General features: G+C 56.2%; 3 protein-coding genes across 8 annotated transcripts in view; 2 read left to right on the forward strand and 1 right to left on the reverse strand.

The window, feature by feature from the left end:
• The first annotated feature begins 3,322 nt into the window (after nucleotides 1-3,322).
• On the forward strand, nucleotides 3,323-17,203 carry NOS1AP (nitric oxide synthase 1 adaptor protein). Of its 5 annotated transcripts, none has more exons than XM_031554797.1 (10): nucleotides 3,323-3,433; nucleotides 3,715-3,773; nucleotides 4,443-4,551; nucleotides 4,710-4,851; nucleotides 5,909-6,066; nucleotides 6,572-6,739; nucleotides 8,338-8,503; nucleotides 9,138-9,287; nucleotides 15,805-16,066; nucleotides 16,144-17,203. In XM_031554797.1, the coding sequence occupies exons 2-10, from the start codon at nucleotides 3,745-3,747 to the stop codon at nucleotides 16,589-16,591; spliced, it is 1,632 nt and encodes a 543-aa protein (XP_031410657.1). In that variant the 5' UTR covers nucleotides 3,323-3,433; nucleotides 3,715-3,744; the 3' UTR covers nucleotides 16,592-17,203. The 5 variants fall into 5 exon arrangements, with proteins under 5 accessions (XP_031410657.1, XP_031410658.1, XP_019474091.1 ...); XM_019618546.1 differs by having other exon boundaries at nucleotides 3,325-3,433; nucleotides 3,700-3,773; XM_019618544.1 differs by having other exon boundaries at nucleotides 3,368-3,376.
• On the reverse strand, nucleotides 13,812-15,094 carry SPATA46 (spermatogenesis associated 46). 2 transcript variants are annotated; one of them, XM_019618549.2, is made up of 3 exons: nucleotides 15,009-15,091; nucleotides 14,709-14,819; nucleotides 13,812-14,483 (listed from the first exon to the last, which is right to left on the reverse strand). In XM_019618549.2, the coding sequence occupies exons 1-3, from the start codon at nucleotides 15,073-15,075 to the stop codon at nucleotides 14,011-14,013; spliced, it is 651 nt and encodes a 216-aa protein (XP_019474094.2). In that variant the 5' UTR covers nucleotides 15,076-15,091; the 3' UTR covers nucleotides 13,812-14,010. The 2 variants fall into 2 exon arrangements, with proteins under 2 accessions (XP_019474094.2, XP_019474095.2); XM_019618550.2 differs by having other exon boundaries at nucleotides 13,816-14,483; nucleotides 14,709-14,816; nucleotides 15,009-15,094.
• LOC104912379 overlaps nucleotides 17,014-17,235 on the forward strand; it is a 7,275-nt gene continuing 7,053 nt past the window's right edge. Inside the window, exon 1 of the mRNA XM_019618373.2 lies at nucleotides 17,014-17,145. Within this exon, the coding sequence (XP_019473918.1) occupies nucleotides 17,014-17,145 (132 nt within the window). The remainder of the gene's footprint in view (nucleotides 17,146-17,235) is intronic.

Raw genomic sequence — 17,235 nt, forward strand, 5'->3', positions numbered from 1 at the left:
TTTTTTTTTTTTTTTGCTGGGAACTATAAAATTAAGGGTCAGTCTTTATTCACTTGTTTCATAGCTGCTTAGAGCTTACAAGACATCTAATACAGTTTTTTCATGAGTGAGACATCCTTGGGTTTTGTCTTGAATGTGCCAAGAATTCAGATAGCTAAACACAATTTGTAATATTATGGGTATTTCAAAATCTGGAGTTGTACCCAAGAGGGGTAAGGCAGCCGTGTAGAAGGTGCAAAAACCATTACACCTTCTCTGTGAGGAAGCAGCCAGCTAAGGGGGTGGTGGGGAAGCTGCAAAAACCCTCTTTCATCCTTCCCTGCTTCATGATGAGTCCTGTATCTTTTCTTTATGAAACAGTAGGCTGGGCTTCATCTCTGCACTGGAGATGTGTAGCAGAGCTTATACTCCTTGTTTACTCAGTGGTGGGAAATGTGGTTTTCCTCCTGCAGCAGCCCCGTGCAGTGCCATGAGCACTGCTTTCCCCATGTAGGATCCTACAGCTCGTGGTGATGTGAGGTAGCTGGCACTGGTGCAAGCATGGATGTCAATGTGCTGCATGCCCGCTGCATGCCTGCTGCGTGTCCTGGTGGTGCTCCCCAGCTCGCTGCATGCAAAAATAACCCTACTTGTTAGCAACTCAGGCTCTGCCAGAGGGCAGGGAGAGGAGGCGATAAGGTTGTGTCCCATCCCTGGGCAGGGTGCAAATTATCTTCTGGGTCAGCGCAGGCTGATCCCTGTGCGGGTTGGGATAAAACAAAACCCTGCTCATTTGAACTGTTGCACCATGAGCCAGGAGGACTGGGCAAACCCTGCCTGGTTCTGAGTTCACCTCTTACAGTTTCTGTGACTCACATCTCGCTCAGATGATCTGCACAACCTGGTGCTTTCTTCGACCCTACACGTAGCTACTGCTTGGGGTGAAATCCGTTCGGTTTGAGGCATCAAAGCCTTGTGAGAAGGGCAGAAGAAATTGCATGCTGTGGTTATGAGCAGGGCGAAGTGGCTCCCGAATGGTGCTGGCGTTCCTACTTGCTCTTCAGAGCAGCGTGTTTGGGCTCTTCTTGCTCTGCTGCTCATTCCCACTGGCGCACTCTCTCCCTCCTAGCTCTATTTCTACCAACTGGGGGTCTCTTCCCCAGCATCACCCACAGCCTTTGTGCACACGGACAAGTTTATGTGGGCTGAGGGCAGGTCCAGCTGGGCACCTGTTGCAATTGCAGCATGCATTGAATCACTCAGACTTGCCAGCACTGCGCTGGGGCAGCTTTGGGTGGTGATGTCAGCTGTGCCCTCCTGACCCACTCCCTCCTCCCCCGGAATCTCTGCACCTTGGACTGAGAAGCATGCATCAGAGAGGAGGGCAAACTGAGTTGCTGTTTTATTGAATTCTCTTTGTCACCGATTCATTATTAAATTATGGTTAGCGTCTCATTAGAGAGCCCCAATGGGCATGAATTCATTAGTGTTTTATTGGTTAGAGTTGTGCTTCATTACGTGGGAAACGTATCCCAAAGAGTGTCTGTGCTCATCGGAGTGCTGCACTAATGAACCTGGGCTGGATTGGATGTGGCATAGTTCTGAAGAGCGTGGCTCAGGTTTGCAGGGGAGCTTCACGCTCGCCTCAGTATCGGGATCAAGAGCCAGATTTATGGGAGCAAATCTGACTGCTCAGCCCTTTGGAGAATTTGCTTTCTTAGCTGCTTCCAGTTCATGCTGGAGCTTTGCCACGAAGGGATTTGGCTGCAGCACGGCCCGGGCAGGATGCTTGCCTTGAGGCGGGCAGGCAAGGGATGAGCCCAGGCAGTGCCCTCACCAGCAGCCCCAGTAGGGTGAGGCACAGGGAACCCTTCCCCAGCACCTGCATAGCCATTCTGCCCCATACAGCCCGAGCCAGGGTTTGGTAACACCTTTGCTGAATCCTACTCTGTCTGCTTTGCTTTCCTGGGGCTGTTACTCACCCAAAGCCCAGGCTAAAAATAGTCTCTCTAACCCTGAGCTGTTTTTCAGGGTTGTTGTCTCTTCTGAGCACAGATTAATTAGTGCTCAGGGTCACCCAGAACAGCAAACTTTGGCTCCAGAGCTCGGCAGCATGGCATGGTGCTGCTGATCAATGAGCAGCAGGACCTGTAAGTCAGACTGAAGTGGTGAGGGCTGTGCTCAGTTCTGCAAATCCCCTGCTTGTGAGAGGTGACCCTTGGAAACTGGCTCCAACGGGCTCCTTGCTGAGAGACCTGCTGCTGCACCATGGGAGCAGGACACAGCCCTGCAAGCAGCTGGCAGGCAGGCAGGGGATGTAGAGTCTGTCTGTAGCCTGAGCTTTGATTTCTGCAGCCCACAACGTGTGGCTTTGGAGCGTATGGGCTCGTCCAGCCTGCCTGCTCTGTGCGCTGGGACAGGCAGAGCTGCATCACCCCGTCAGGTGCTTTTCTGAGTCATCTGCCTCCCTCGTCCCTGTCAGTCACTTCCAAATGGCTTTGAGGAATTGTATTTTCAGGTCTTTTATCATTGGATCGCCGGTCAGGGCCAGAAGCGTTTGCTGCCTGCTGGCTTCTGGCTGCCAGAGCTGATGCATCATGCAGTGCTGGAAATGTCACACAGAGCCTCAGCAGGACCCAAGGCAGGGCTCGGCTGCTGCTCCCTTTTCAGCAAGGCTGGCTAATGAACAAGTTCATTAAATCCCTCTTCCTTGAGTGCAGGATACAGGGATGCTGTGCCACGGGGACACTGGGTACCAGTGTCAGTGGTGGGGAGGTTCTGTGATTCTGCAAAACCCTGCAGCAATGGGAGCAGATGGATGCTTCATGAGGACAATTGCTGGCCAAGCACCCCCTGTTCCCTGGCACCCGGCAGGGCCACAAGAGTGTGTGTGGTCCTACTGAGCCACAAAATGCTGTGGTTTTATCCCCAAAACTTCCAGCCATAGCTTTAGCAAAAGGCAGCCCTCAGGACTTTGCTCAGCCTGAATTAACACCTGACCTGTTCACCCTGCCCAAGCCCTTGGTGCTTGTAGGGCTCTGCATGCAGGAGTGGTTGGGTTTGGGGGAATCGTGTTCTCTCCCTGTAGCTGGCCTGGAGTTTTGTGTTTAGCCACTGATCTTTGGAAGTTCCTGGGTTTTATTTCCCATCCAGTGATTTCTAATTGAAGTGGGTAATCGCATTATGCTGTCTCCCCCGGCGAGGTTCACTGAGTCCTTAGCAGTCATCTCTGATTTTACACTGAACCCCCCAGAACTGTGCTTGGCGTAGTGTTTCTCCTTCCCGAGTTCAAGCTGGGGGAGGGGTTGGGGAATTGCCCCTCAGAGCTTCCCAGAAGGACTAATTTGGCCTCTCTCTACAGTATGAGTTCAAAGCCAAGAACATCAAGAAGAAGAAGGTGAACCTCGTCGTGTCGGTGGACGGCGTGAAGGTCATTCTGAAGAAGAAGAAGAAGGTAGGCAGCCCCAGACCAAGGTGGCAGTGCTGGGGACCTGCAGGGTGTGCAGTGAGATGAAATCCATGGATTCCCAGGAATCTGGAGGCCCCTGGCTGTGCTTTGGGCAGGAAGCACTTTGGCTGCGCGAGGCTTTTTGACTGCACACTGGGCAGGTCATCTGCTGGGGCTGCAGTGCAGCAGCAGGACTACAGCAAGCACTGCCCCAGCACTGCCTCTGCCCCATTCTCAATCATGAGGGCAGCATCTGACGTACTCATTTTCAGCTTTTTTCCTTGCAGAAAAAAGAATGGGCCTGGGACGAGAACAAAATGCTCGTCATGCATGATCCCATTTACAGGTAAGATCACTTGGGGATGGCACAAAGGCTCTGATTTGCCACACCAGCACCCTGGAGACTGAGCTGAGCCCCGAGTGTGCAGTGATAGCTGCTGGGTCCGTGCTCAGCTGGGAGCAGGCACACTCCTGCAGGAAAACCTCTGCTGAGTTCTGCAGGACAGCCGGGCCAGGTGCCACTAAGCTCCTTTTAATGATCCCAATTAGAGCAATAATGCTGCACCCTGCTGGGGAAGGGAGAGAGACCCGATGGCGGGGTGGCTCCACAGGCTGGTCTGGCTTGCTGTGCACTCCCAGCATCCACCCAGTGGGCTGGCTGGGGTAGAGGAGACCAGCACATCAGAAAGGAACAGAGGTTTTGTTCCTGTGGGTCTTCTGCAACCTGGGACCTCTGGTGCTGCCATGGGGGCTGAACAGAGAAATCCCTGTGTTGTCTTCATGAAGTGTTTGCCGCTGCTGAGTCAGCAGAGCGTTTTTTTTTCACCCTAGGTGGAACCACTGCCAAAAAATAATTTCTGCTGGGCGTTAGCAGGGCTGTGCTGCAGAGGCTGGGCAGCTGCCAGCACCCAGAGCGTGCCCTGTGAGACTCTGGCTGTGGCCTTGCTGGCATCCTGGGCACTGTGGGTAGCGTGTGTTGGAGGCAATGTCCTCCCCTTCCTTTCTGTCCTTGCAGGATATTCTATGTGTCCCATGACTCGCAAGACCTAAAGATCTTCAGCTACATTGCCCGGGATGGGTCTAGCAACGTGTTCAGGTGCAATGTCTTCAAATCCAAGAAGAAGGTGAGGATGCTAGGAACACATCCCAGCGGGGTGGCTGGGCCAGGACTTGGAATCACGATGGTTTGCATTCTGAGCTGCAGTCGCAGTGGCGATGCGCAGAAAGCCGGGCAGCTGCTCACAATGGGCTGATGCCTCTGCTGCTCTCCCTCCTGCTGCAGAGCCAAGCCATGCGCATCGTGCGGACAGTGGGACAGGCGTTTGAGGTCTGCCACAAGCTGAGCCTGCAGCACACCCAGCAAAATGCAGACGGGCAGGAGGATGGGGACAGCGAGAGGAACGGGGACGATCTGGATGTCCCAGGTACCGTGCCGGGGTGAAGGGGCCACAGATCATTGCTGAGGTGGCTGGCAGACACCATCTGCAGAGCCTCTGTCTCTCTGTGAAGCTTGCTGCCGGCTGACACCTGCAGGGAACGGATTTGCATGGCAGTCTGTCCTGCAGTGCGGCGGGATCTTGCCCAGCAAGGAGCCTTCGCTAGGTGTTAACCTTCATCCTCGCAGACATCCCCCGTGCTGGGAGCCCATTAGCAGCGCTCTGGGCTCGGCTGGGTGCCCAAGTGCTCTCCGCTTCACATGCTACAAACACTTCCTCGCTGTTGCCAGGAAAGGGGCCAAAGCAGGGACTGTCCCCACGTCCCCAAGCTTGTACCTGATGCTCAGAATTGTAAGAGAGGGGAGCGGGCGGCTGTTCTGCAAGAGATGGCTTGCACACCTGCAGCCTTCTTCAAGCCCATTTTAGGGGCCATTTGGGATGTCAGTAGGTCCTGCTGTCTGTCTGCATTCAGATTCCCCGTCCCCCACAGGGTGCAGGGTCCTCTGGAGCTGCCTGACCCTGCAGCAGTGCTGTCCTGAGGGGCTGCTGCTGGCCTGAGTGGCTCATTGTTTGTTTTTCCTCTGCACAATGTCCTGGCCTCGGTATGCAGCTCCCTGGGGATTTCTGAGCATCCGTCCTTTTTGTTTTCCCATAACCTCTTGTTTACCTTCAGCTTTCTGTGTCTCCTGTTCTCGATGGCCAGCCCCAAATCCAGGGCTTTTGGCTGCTGGTCCCTGGGTGTGTTCATCTGTGAGCCCTGCCTCTGGCAGCCACAGAAGCACAGCCATGGAAACATGATGTGTGATTCCCCAGCCTGTGGGGGACATGCACTGCTCTGGGACACAGCATCTGGGGAGCCCTAAGGAGCACTGCAAGGGACTTCGGCTTAAACGGGACATTAATGTGCTTGGGTAGCTCCTGCTGGGGGAAATGCAAGCGAGCGGAGATCAAACGGACGGGGCAGCCGAGGATGGGGGTACAGGGAATGATGGGGGAAATGCAGGGTTCCAGTGCTCACCCCCAGCTGTGCCCTGCTATCCCACAGCCTGCCGCCTCACTGCTGCAGAGCGGGCAGCCACCTCAGCTGAGGAGACCGACATTGATGCTGTGGAGCTGCCGCTGCCCGGGGCTGACATCCTCGACTTCAGCCGCGGCGTCACGGACCTGGATGCTGTGGGCAAGGAGGCGAGCGGTGACACCAAGGTGTGTGGGTCCCTCTGGGAGCCTGGGGGTCAGGAGGGATTTTGCAGCATTCCCGGCCCTCAGATCAAAGCTGTCTGCCGCTGCCCTTTGGCTCGGGGCTGGGCTGTGTGGGCAGAGCACCGTACCAAAGCTCAGCCACATGGAAAGAGTTGGGGCAGAGCTGATAGGGATAGTTGTTTTTCTCGCACACCTCAAAAAAGGGTTATTTTTGAGACAGTGGAAATTTCCATGGGAAACGGCAGCCTTTTCCAAAACTTACTGCAATAATATTTGTGCTTTTGTCACAAGCCTGGGGGAACACGGGGAGGTCAGCGAGCCCGTCAGCTGGCCTCAGGCAAAAATTGTTCTCAGAGCTTTTCAGCAGGCCCCCCCTGCCTCAGCAAAGCGTGATTTACTTGGAATGCAGCAGCCTTATTCCTGGAAATTTCGGGGACTGCTCTGTGCCTGGCAACTCTCATGGCTGTGGAGGCACAGGGTTGCCCGCACTGACATTGGTGTGTTGCAGGACTGCTTCCACCCTGAGGACATCCTGACCGCTTCGCCCAAGATGCTGCTGCCGTCGTCCACCCCGCTGCCTGACCTGGGCACACCTCTGTCCGCACACCACCAAATGCAGCTCCTGCAGCAGCTCCTGCAGCAGCAGCAGCAGCAGACACAAGTGGCTGTGGCACAGGTTTGTCCCAACACTGTTTTCTGGGGGCGCAACATTGAAGCGTGGGGAAACCCATCGTGAGGCATGTGGCAAAATGCCAAACTGTGGCACTAATCCTGGCCAACCACAGCCAGCAGCTCACTCTGCCTGAGTTTTCCTCGTTTCAGCAGCTCTGGCTCCTTCACTTGACCAATGACCGTAGCTTTGCTTGTCCCCTGACACTTCCAGAGCTCTCTCCAACTGTTTATCTTTCACAGAATCAATAACAACCATCTGTCCATCCCCACCATGCCCACTGACCGTGTCCCCCAGTGCCACATATCCTCAACTCTTGAACACCTCCAGGGATAGTGACCCCACCACCTCCCTGGGCAGCCTGTGCCAATGCATCACCACTATTTCAGAGAAGAATTTTTCCTAATATCCAACCTGAGCCTCCCCTGGTGCAGCTTAAGGCCATTCAATTGGCCTGAGCAAGCAGCTCCAGAAGACTTTTTCCGGTTTTCTCCTCAGGCACTGATCCTTCTACAAGGGTCATGGCCTTGGGAAATGGCTCTCCCTTTGAAAGAGGAACCTGCATTTCTGAGGGTCCTCCACTCCTGCCCAAGCAGCAGGATATTGTTCATACAGGCAAAACCACATCCGTGTGGGACACAGACTTGTCACCTTTGGTAGTTCCCAATCTTTGTGGATCTGCAGACCTTTACAGTGCTGATTTCTTTTTCTTCCTACTTCCAGATTAAAAAAAATCTGAAGTAGTGTGTAGCTATCTCTTGGCTGGCTTGTGGGATGCCAGCCAGTGGCTCATCCTGCTTTCTCCAGGGGCTGACACCCTGCTCTGGAGCTCTGCCCACCTTGGCGTGGTTCTCGTCCCAGAGCTGTCACTTAGCTCCTCTCCAATCCATTCAGCGTGAGCTGTGCTGATTCAGTGTCACACTAATTTATTAATGAAAAAGTTATGTTCTGCTGTGTCAAATGCCCGTTAGATGACTGAACACATTACATCAACATCTCTGTTGACGGTACTTGTTATCTTCTCTCAAGAAATACCAAGCCAGTTTGTCTCTGAACACGGTGACTGGCACAGGCTTAATTCTTTACAAACAAACCAGTAGCTGTGCTGTGACAGCCAGGATCTGTATCAAACTGATGGGTCTGTAGCTGCAGGAACCATTCTGTAATTATCCTTGCCTGTAATTAGTTGGAGATGAAATATCATTTAGCTCCCTCGCTGACCAGAGAGACTTCTTTTTTAAGGTGCTTCCAGATACCTGTCCCTTGGCTTATGGCTCACTGTCCATGTGAATGTTGTCCCTTTGGACTGGTGGCACAAGGCACTGCCCCTCTGCCAGCTGCAACACGTGGGCTCTGCTGGCTGCTTTTCTGCAGCACCTGAGCACCACCCTAAGCCCTGCTGCAGGCTTCTGCGATGCAGAGGGGAAAGATTTTTTCCAGGCTGATGCTGTCAGCACAGAGATTGCGCACCTGCTTAGCATTTAATTGCAATTCCACCACTGCCAGCTGCTGCCTCACCCAGCAGCGCTGTGCAAAGGGCTCCCTTGCATTCCCCACGGTCATTGAGTGTACTCCGATGTGATGGTGTGCCTCTTGTCCCTCAGGTCCACCTGCTGAAGGACCAGCTGGCTGCGGAGGCAGCAGCACGCCTGGAGGCACAGGCACGTGTGCACCAGCTCCTGCTCCAGAACAAGGACTTGCTGCAGCACATCTCGCTCCTGGTCAAGCAGGTGCAGGAGCTGGAGTTGAAGCTGGCGGGGAACAACACCAGTAAGCACTCCTGCCCCATCCTCTCACCTCACAGCTAGCTGGGAACTCACGGCACAAGGGGGTGTGTGGCTGGGGACCTTGCTGTGCACCCTGGCTCCGGAGAGACATTGGGCTTGGAGACATGGCATAGCACAGCACCAGTGCCCCTCTCGCAGAGGGTCCGTGGTAGGGTCCATGGGGAACACATGGGTGTTACACCCCATTTTTTTGGTGCATTTCTAATGTTTTCTGGGGAGGTGGTGATATTAGTGCCCTTCTGGCCTGGCTTGTGCGTGTGCAGCAGGACACCTGCATGCAGGATGGAGGGAGGTGTGGGGTGGCCATCACACATGTCCATTAGCTGTATGCCTGCTCTCCCCAGCAGCTGCATGTCTATGCCTGCTCTCTCCTTGCCACGAGAGACCCTCCTTGACCTTCTTCTCCAGTAGATGTGGCCATCAGCTCCCTGCAGGAGCCAGGGGAAGGCAGCTAGCTTTCCATCCTGGCTCTTTGCAGGCCAGAAGCTCCTGGCACACGTGCCACTGTCATCCGCGCATTTGAGGCTATGTGTCCGCAGCCAGCCACGGTGGCCTTGGGATGCCCGGGAGGGACAGGGTGGCACTGCCTGCCTCTCAGCCATGCCCTTCTCTTGCAGCAGGCTCCCAGGACAGCCTGCTGGAGATCACCTTCCGCTCCAGCGTCCTCCCCGTGCTCTGCGACCCGACCACCCCGCAGCCCGAGGACACCCACCTGCCGCAGCTGGGCCCCGGCTCGGGCTTCCCCAGCGCCCTGGGCAGCCCCATAGGTAGGAACGACTGTCTGGTGAAGCTGGAGTGCTACCACTTCCTGCCGAGCTCGGGGTCGCACGCCCCGGAGCCGGCTCTGGGCAGCCTGGAGCTCCTCAAGTTCCGTGAGTCGGGCATCGCCTCTGAGTATGAGTCCAACACGGACGAGAGCGAGGAGCGTGACTCCTGGTCCCAGGAGGAACCGCCACGCTTGCTCAACGTCCAGCCCCAGCAGGACCTGGGTGACAGTCTGGAGGATGAGATCGCGGTGTAGGGGGGGCAAGAGGTGGCACAGAGCAGCCGGGACCCCCAGGGATGGCGGAGGGAGCGTGGCGCTGGTTGGCAGCAGGGGCCAGAGCTAGGCATGGCGCGAGATGCTGCCGTGCTGGCAGCTCCCTCCCTGACTTGTGCTGTGCCCAGGACCCTGATGCGTGCAGTCCACAGCAGCTTCAGGGAGGTAGACGTGATGGTACTGCAGTGTCTCAGCTGGAGCAGGGGGCAGATCTTCCTTCCCTGCTTCCCTTCATCTTGTCCTGAGCTCAGCCAGCCCTCAGCACCCTCAGCTTCATGCCAGGCTTGTGTTGCTCCCTGGTCCCCATGTCCTCCCAAGCTGCATCTTGAGATCAGAAGCAAGGGAAGCAAAGAGACCTCAGCAGCAGTCCCTGCAGGGCTCCTTGTGCTGCTGGCATTGCTGCCCAGCAACCGTGATGGGTTAGGAGCCACTGCTAGCAGTGTTACTATGGGGTGGAGCAATGAAACTGGAGAAGGTTTTTGCTGGAGGAATGAGAAAGCAGGTATGGGGCAGGGACAGGAAGGACAAAAGAGCCAGCATGAATTGGTTTCCTGCATGATAGAGATGGTGGGAGATGAGGCTGGAGCTATGCTACTGGGATGAGAGATGGTGCCCCATCGATGTGGGTATGTGAGGGGGGAGGAATGCTGGGAAGGAGCTTGGAAAAGTGAGGGGGTAAGAGGAGGTTGCACAGAGGGTGCTGGGCACTGCCTGCTCCTCTCCTGGGCTGTGAAGTGGATAGGGAGGCACAAATGTGCATGCAGGGAGCACAGCACAGGGAGGATGAATTCTCCTTACCTCATTGCCTAGTTCCGGAGCTCTTTGGTACCGCTACCAGGTATCAAAGTCTTTCTGGTGCTGTCAAGTCGTATTTTCAAGCAATTCCCTGCACCACTGCTACTGCCAGTTCCCTGCTTGGCTTTACAGACAAACCATTCCATTTCCACGCGGTTGCTTGCCACCAGACCACTGCTGGCAATGGCTATGTGTGCAGACAGACATGCACAGCCTCTCCATGGGAAGCAAGATCTCCTCCTTCCCTAGCTGCTGCGGGCACAGTGCACGTTCACATTCCCCAGAAGGGGTTATTCTGCAGGGTGACTTGGTGGCTGTGTAACCCATCACGTGGCTGGGGTAACCCTGCTCCCAGGCAGGGTCTGGATTCATGGTGGTTGCTTCAGAGTGCGTGCTGACCCCAGGATGGAGAAGCGGGGCTCTGGACCCCTCTGGAAGGTGACACCAGTCATGAGGAACTGCTGGGAACTGCCTGGTGCAGGGCTCAGTGCCTGTACTGAGCTGGAATGGGAGAGGTGGGCACCCTACAAGGGGAGCTGGTGAGTGGCACAGTGATGCAACTGTGCATGTGGGGACCTTCATGTGTCCAGTTTTCATCTTCAGAAAAGTTAATCCAGAATGTCAGGGCCTCCACCAGCCCCTAAGAGGCTGACAGATGTTCTTGAGGGCCTCCAAAGGAGCCAGAGCTTCTCCCTGTTCTGCAGGCACACTTACCAGTTGCTCACTGCTGCAGCCTCTGAGAACGCAGCTGAAGGGGTGCAAACCAGATGACCCCTCTGCTCCTTATGGAAACATGGGGAGACAGGATTGGCATGATTGTCTTCCACATCTTCCACCCTCCTGTCCTGCTTCTGCTTTGCTTTGCTGCTCGCCTGCTGCTTTTCCTTTTGCCAGCTGTCTCTGCTTGATCTGCCTGCATCTAACCCCTGGCTGCGTATCTCCCAGACTCAAGCTCTTGCTCTACTCCAGTGTTTGACCCTGCTGTGAGGAAGGTCCATGGTTTCCTCCTGCTCCAGTCCCCTTGGGGCTGAGAAGCAGGGTGTAGGTGAGACCCCAGGGGGAGCAAGGGCTGTGCTGTGTACTGTACACCCCATGAGGAGGTGGGTACTGCAGGTAGCAGAGCTGTCAGGAGCTAGAGAGTCCTAGTGGGAAGGAAGGATATGTCCTCTGATGGATCTTGTGTCAGCACCAAGGAGCATGTGGGGAATGTGGAGCTCAAAGGCAGCCTTGGCTGCAGTGACCCTGAGATGGTGGAATTCTTAAGATTCTTAGGTCAGGGAGGGGAGTGAGAAGCCTTCTTTGTGGATCTGCTGGAAGAACCCTGTGGACTGTGACCTTTGAGGGAAGAGCGGCCCAATAAAGCTGACTGATACTCAAAGATCACCTCCTCCAAGCTCAAGAGTGGTCCATTCCATCAAAGGGAAAGTCAGGCAAAAAATGGATGAGCAAGGAGCTCCTGGTCAAGTTCAGACCTCTCAAAAGAGGCATACAGAGGGTAGAAGCAAGTACAGACAACCTGGGAGGAATAGAAACATTGTCAGGATGAAGTTAGGAAAGCGAAAGACCAGATGGAATCAAATATGGCCAGAAATGTCAAAGACAAGAAGGGCTTCTGTAAGTATGTTGGTGACAGAAGGAAGAGTGCAGGTTATCTCTGAGCTGGTTCCAGCCTTTGATGCTGTCTCCAAAAGATCTTCACAGACAAGATCTTGATGTATGGGACGGATGGGCAGACAGTGAGATGGGTTAAAAACTGGCTGAACAGCCAGGCCCAGATGGTAATCATCAGTGCAGACTAATTGGAGGCCAGCAGCTTGCAGTGTACCCTGGAGGTCAGGGGTGCTACAGCCCTGTTGAGCCTCCGCATGGACGATCTGGGTGATGCGGCACTCAGCACAACTGCAGACAGCAAACCTGGGAGCAGCGGCTGCTGATCCACCAAAGGGTGGTGCTGCCATCCAGAGGGACTGGAGAGGTGGGCTGGTGGGAACCTCTTGGAGCTGAGCGAGGAGAAGTGCAGAGTCGTGGCGCTGGGAGGAAAAGCCCAGGCATTGGGATGTTCCAAAAAGCAGTTTGACAGAGGTGGTCAGCTGATGGTCCTGCAGGACACCAAGCTGAGCTGAGGCAGCAGGTCGAGGCAGTGACCCTGCCCTTCTGCTTGGCACTGGTGAGGCCATGCTGGGAGCACTGTGGGCTCTCCAATGTAAGAGGCACGTGGAGCTCCTGGAGGAGAGACCAGTGAGAGGATGTGAAAATGGAGAAGGGACTGGAGCACATCTGCTGAGAGGCTGAGGGAGCTGGGACTGTTCCTCCTGAAGAAGGCTCAGGGGAATTTATTGATGTATTTAGATACCTGAAGGGAGAGGTGCAAAGAGGACGGAGCCAGGTATTTTTCAGGGGTGCCCAGGGATAAGACAAGAGGCAATGGAGACATCTGGAACGTGAAGTGCAGTGTGAACACTGGGAAGCACTTCTGTGCTGTGAGGGTGGCTGAGCTCTGGCAAGACTGCCCACAGAGGCTGTGGGGTCTCTTTCTTGGGAAGTTTCAAAAGCTGTCTGGATGTAGGCCTGGGCACCCTGTGCTGGGTGGCTTCGCTGGAACAGGACTCGGACCAGGTGGACCTTCTAATCATTCTGTGACTGTTTCAATGTGCCCACCAGTGGCCTGGTGTCCAGGGAAGCCCCCACACCAGCTCCAGAGGGACAGAGCAGGAGTGGGTGCAGCGCCTCCTGGGCATTTCCTGCAGGCAGGGCTGAGCCTTGGGTTCACGGTCAGCACAACCACAGGGAATGGTGAGCTGTGCCCCAGGGCTGACAGGGGTGCTGCAGCCCCCTGTGCCTTGCCAGAGCCAGCTGGGAGCCACCCAGTGCCATGCTGCACTGCGGCACCACGTTATGCGTGAGTGGTCCTCCTAACCCAGCACTGCCTACAAAATGCCTCTCTAGCTTCTCACTTTTGTTATGGACATTGACCGGGGTTTTATAGCTATATTTTTTTGTCCTTTCTTTTCCTACAACTGTCGTGTTACTAACTGTTGACTCGGTCTATCCGAGAAACCAATCTGTCAATGTAAGTGCACTTAACCCTTGGGTGTTGTCATTAGTTGATTGGCTTTTGCTAAATAAATCTTTCTATTTCTCAAGGCTTTCTGTTGTCTCTTCCTTCTTGCTGACTCTCTCTCTTTCTATACTCCTCCTGCCCTCCACCGTCTGCCAGCCTGGGCTGGCAGCCAGCACCAGGGGTGGCACCCCCAGCATTGCACAGATTCTCTTGGAACTGAGCATCCTCCTCTGCGGGACCCCGCAGCTCTCAGCTGTGCTGAATGCCAGCCTACTGTGAGAGAGGGGTGCCCCAAATGGTGTCGGGGTCATCTCAGGGCTGTTCGACAGCTCGAGGGTGCTTGTGGGCTGCTGGGGCTTGCACACTTCTCTGCAGAGATGCTATGCAGAGCTTTCCAGGCGTTAGGAATTTCTGGCCACTGGGGAAGGAAAACAGCCTCTTAAAGGACATGAGAAGCATTGTTTCAATGAGGGGCTGCAGCAGAGCTGTGCCTCCGAGGAGAGCTGGAGGCAGGCTGTGCTCTGCATGGTGTTTATTGTGCAGCAGTGGAGCAATGGAGCAGTGCCCTCCCGCGGCAGTGGCCCAGCTGCTGGAGCTACTGAGGCACCAAAGGGGTTTTGGTCTCCTGTACATTGTGCTCCTTCTCCAACAGGGCCTTGAGCTTGTAGTAATACACCTTGCAGCTGTAGCCCTCCTGGGAGCTGCGCTGGACGTGGTTCTTGACTGAGCACAGCGTGGGGAAGATGCGGCAGCATGACATGCACTTGTAGCCGTGCTTTGGCACATGCTGCTCCTGGGAAGCTGCAAGGATGTCTCCGGTGGTGATGCTGACCCTGTTGCTGGCACTCTCCGGGGTCTGGAGCTCCTCTGAAGAGCAGGAGAAAGAGGCGAGGGCCTCCAAGAGGTTTTTGGGATCCTCAGGCTCCCAGGTGCTACTGAGTGGACTGGAGGAGAGGTGCTGCTGAGAGGCTGCTTTGGTCCAGATGAGGTAGCTGTACGGTGAGCACCAAGGTCTGTAGATGGTGCGGGCAGGGAGCTCGCTGCCTGCTGAGGCTGTGGAGCTGCGGTCTGCAGAGGGAAGGGGCAAGAGAGTCAGGGTCGCTGCGTGAGCACGGGCACCCATGGGGATGGGAGTGGTGCTGGAGACACACGAGGAGTCCCACCCCCAGCACAATGTTCAGCAGAGCCCTTCTCTGCCCAGGGCTCTGGCTGGTGGGCTGGTCTGTCTCACTCTGTGGGTTGTGGAGGTGACGGCCTCTGTCACCAGATATCCCCCCAGCACTGAGAGCTCACCCAGCAGCCAGCTGGAACTGTCCCACGAAGTGCTGTCCTGGCATAGGGGCAGAGCTGGGGGCCATGAGCTGGCGCAGTTGGAGGCAGCATCCCCAGCTTTCAAGGTTCCTGCTGGGAAAACATAAGGGTGAAAAGCTCCATCGTGCAGAGGTGGGCTGCAACAGCAGGATTCCTCTCCCCATTCCTAGAAAGCACCTTCTGCCACAGGGGCTCCTGTTACCCCTCCTATGCCCATGCAGGCAGGTACCCTCAGCCAGAACCCTACTTGCTCCCCTGCCTGGATGCATCCTGGGTGCTCACCAGGCAGGCTGCACTGATCCCAGGAGAGAGTTTGCTCCAGGTTGCCTCTTCCAGGAGCATGGGGCATGGCCTCAATCAAAATAGCTGGCATGAAAAATCCATCCATCACCCTTGTGCAGGTCCTTTGGTGAGGCCCCAGAATCCACCAGCTGGCATTGCTAAGGGCTGATGTCACACATGCATACATGCACAGCAGAATGTTTTTGGAACACAAGGTTCTGCCCCCCTCAAAGTCTCTGGGAACCTGGTGGCTGAGGTGATGCTTGCTGGCTCCATCCTCAGGACTGGTGGGGAGCAAGGGGCAAGGTGTGGGGACTCAATCTATTCAAGTTGAGGCCGGTTGAGCATGGGGTGGTGTGGTAATGTGGGATTTTGCACACACATGGCTCCAATGACTTGGCCATCGCAAGGTGAGTGAGCAGTAGAAAGTGCCATGTTGAGGATGTACAGTTCAGAGCCCAGGCAGTGGGTACCCCAGCAAATGAGGGATCCTGGGGGCATCCCCTTGCTGTACCCCTTGACAAACCTTCTCTCTCTTTCTTTCCACAATCTGCTTCCCAAGCTGCTTGGTGCCAGGTAAGAGATGTCCTCAGTGTGCTGGTGGCAGCAATGTGGTGCCCTGAGATTGTTGCTCCCCCACTTTGTCCTCACGGCATGCACAACACAGCTGTGGGGCTACAGAAACGGTCTTTCTGTCCCCAAACGGTGTCCTCCCCACGCCGCTGGGAGGCAGCCCTGGGACGCTCAGCCCCTGTATCCTGCCTCATACCTACTCTCTGCTTCCTTTCTTTTCCAGTGGACCAGAGTATGTTTGAGAACACCAGCGCTGCCACGGCACCCACCCCACGCCTGCAGCACGTTCCCACTGGTGCCTTGCCACAGCCCTCCCGCCCTGCTGGCAGCCAGCACCTTCGTAACCTGGGCAAGGCCGTGGGGGCCAAGATGAACGACCTCCTGCGCCGCAAGGAGCCGGCCGGACCCCCTGACGTGGGAGTGATGGAGGTGAACACCAGCGCAGGCGCCGCACTGGGCGTGGGGCAGCCAGCGAGCGAGGACGGGTGAGTACCCTTGCACTGCACAACCCACGGTAGAGTCCTTTGGGTTGGAAAGCATCACTGCCTCTCTCTGCTTGTAGGAGCATGGGGCTGGATGCCTTCCCCCGACTGGACCCCCCACCTCCCATCATCAAGAAGCGGACACCGCGTGCCCTGAAGACCCCGCAGGACATGCTCATTGCACCTCAACCAGAGGGCAGCAGCACAGAGGAGCCCCATGAGCCACCTGCAGCACACGCTGACCCTGCGGAGGAGTGGCCAGGGGCAAGGGACCTCTCCCCTGCGGAGCACTCTGGGGTGCTCAGTACGACTGGCATCCCAGGGCCGAGTGGGGACCAGCCCACTGCTGTCCTCCCTGTGCCCGACCTCATCCATAAGGGTGGCCTGGAGACCCCACCTCGCACGGAGAAGCCCCTCCGGGAAGCGGGGCTGGAGCACGAGCCGTCAGGGAGCGCAGGGCGTGCAGAGCCATGCACCCCCAGCCGGGAGGCAGAGGGTCCCCATCCTGACCTGCTGTCCTTCGAATAGCAGCGGGCAAAGGGCACTGAGGGGGCTGGCTCTCCCAAACACCTCTCTCTCTGCCACATGCTGTTCTTGGGGTCGTTATTTTGGGGAGAGGAGAGCCCCAGGGCAGCAGGAGGCATCCCTGAAACGGCCTGCGGTGCAGGGATCCTCTACCCCCCACCTCGTCCCTTCTTCCCAGGAGCCCCGGAGGAGCACAGCCTGACTCGGGCGGCCGCAGGGGCACCGGCTCCCTGCCCACACCTCTGTCCCACCACCGCCTGAGCCTGCAGGCTCTCATAGCCCCTCGGTGCCCCTCAGCCTGGGGGGAAGCACAGGAGGGGCAAACCAGCGGCCGCGGGCAGCACTTCTGACCCGGAGCTTCCCTCAGCGCAGCGGTGGCTTCGAGGGGTTACGGTGGGGATTATGGTGGGATTATGGTGGGGGTTATGGGGAGGTGGAGGCCCAAAGAGGGGGGAGAGCGGTCACTGTGTCACCCCCCAGCCGTACAGCTGCGTCCCACCCCCGGCCCTGAGGCCAGCGGTGCCGGCGGCACCCTCTATTTATGTTGTCTGGGGTGTGTACGTAGTTTGGGATAAAAGATGCGGATTGCACAATAAAGTTTTTTTTGTAACCCACCGACACGCGGAGCGCCCACGCGAACGGAGCGG

Source organism: Meleagris gallopavo, chromosome 10 (assembly GCF_000146605.3).
Source record: "Meleagris gallopavo isolate NT-WF06-2002-E0010 breed Aviagen turkey brand Nicholas breeding stock chromosome 10, Turkey_5.1, whole genome shotgun sequence".
Lineage (NCBI taxonomy): Eukaryota > Metazoa > Chordata > Aves > Galliformes > Phasianidae > Meleagris > Meleagris gallopavo.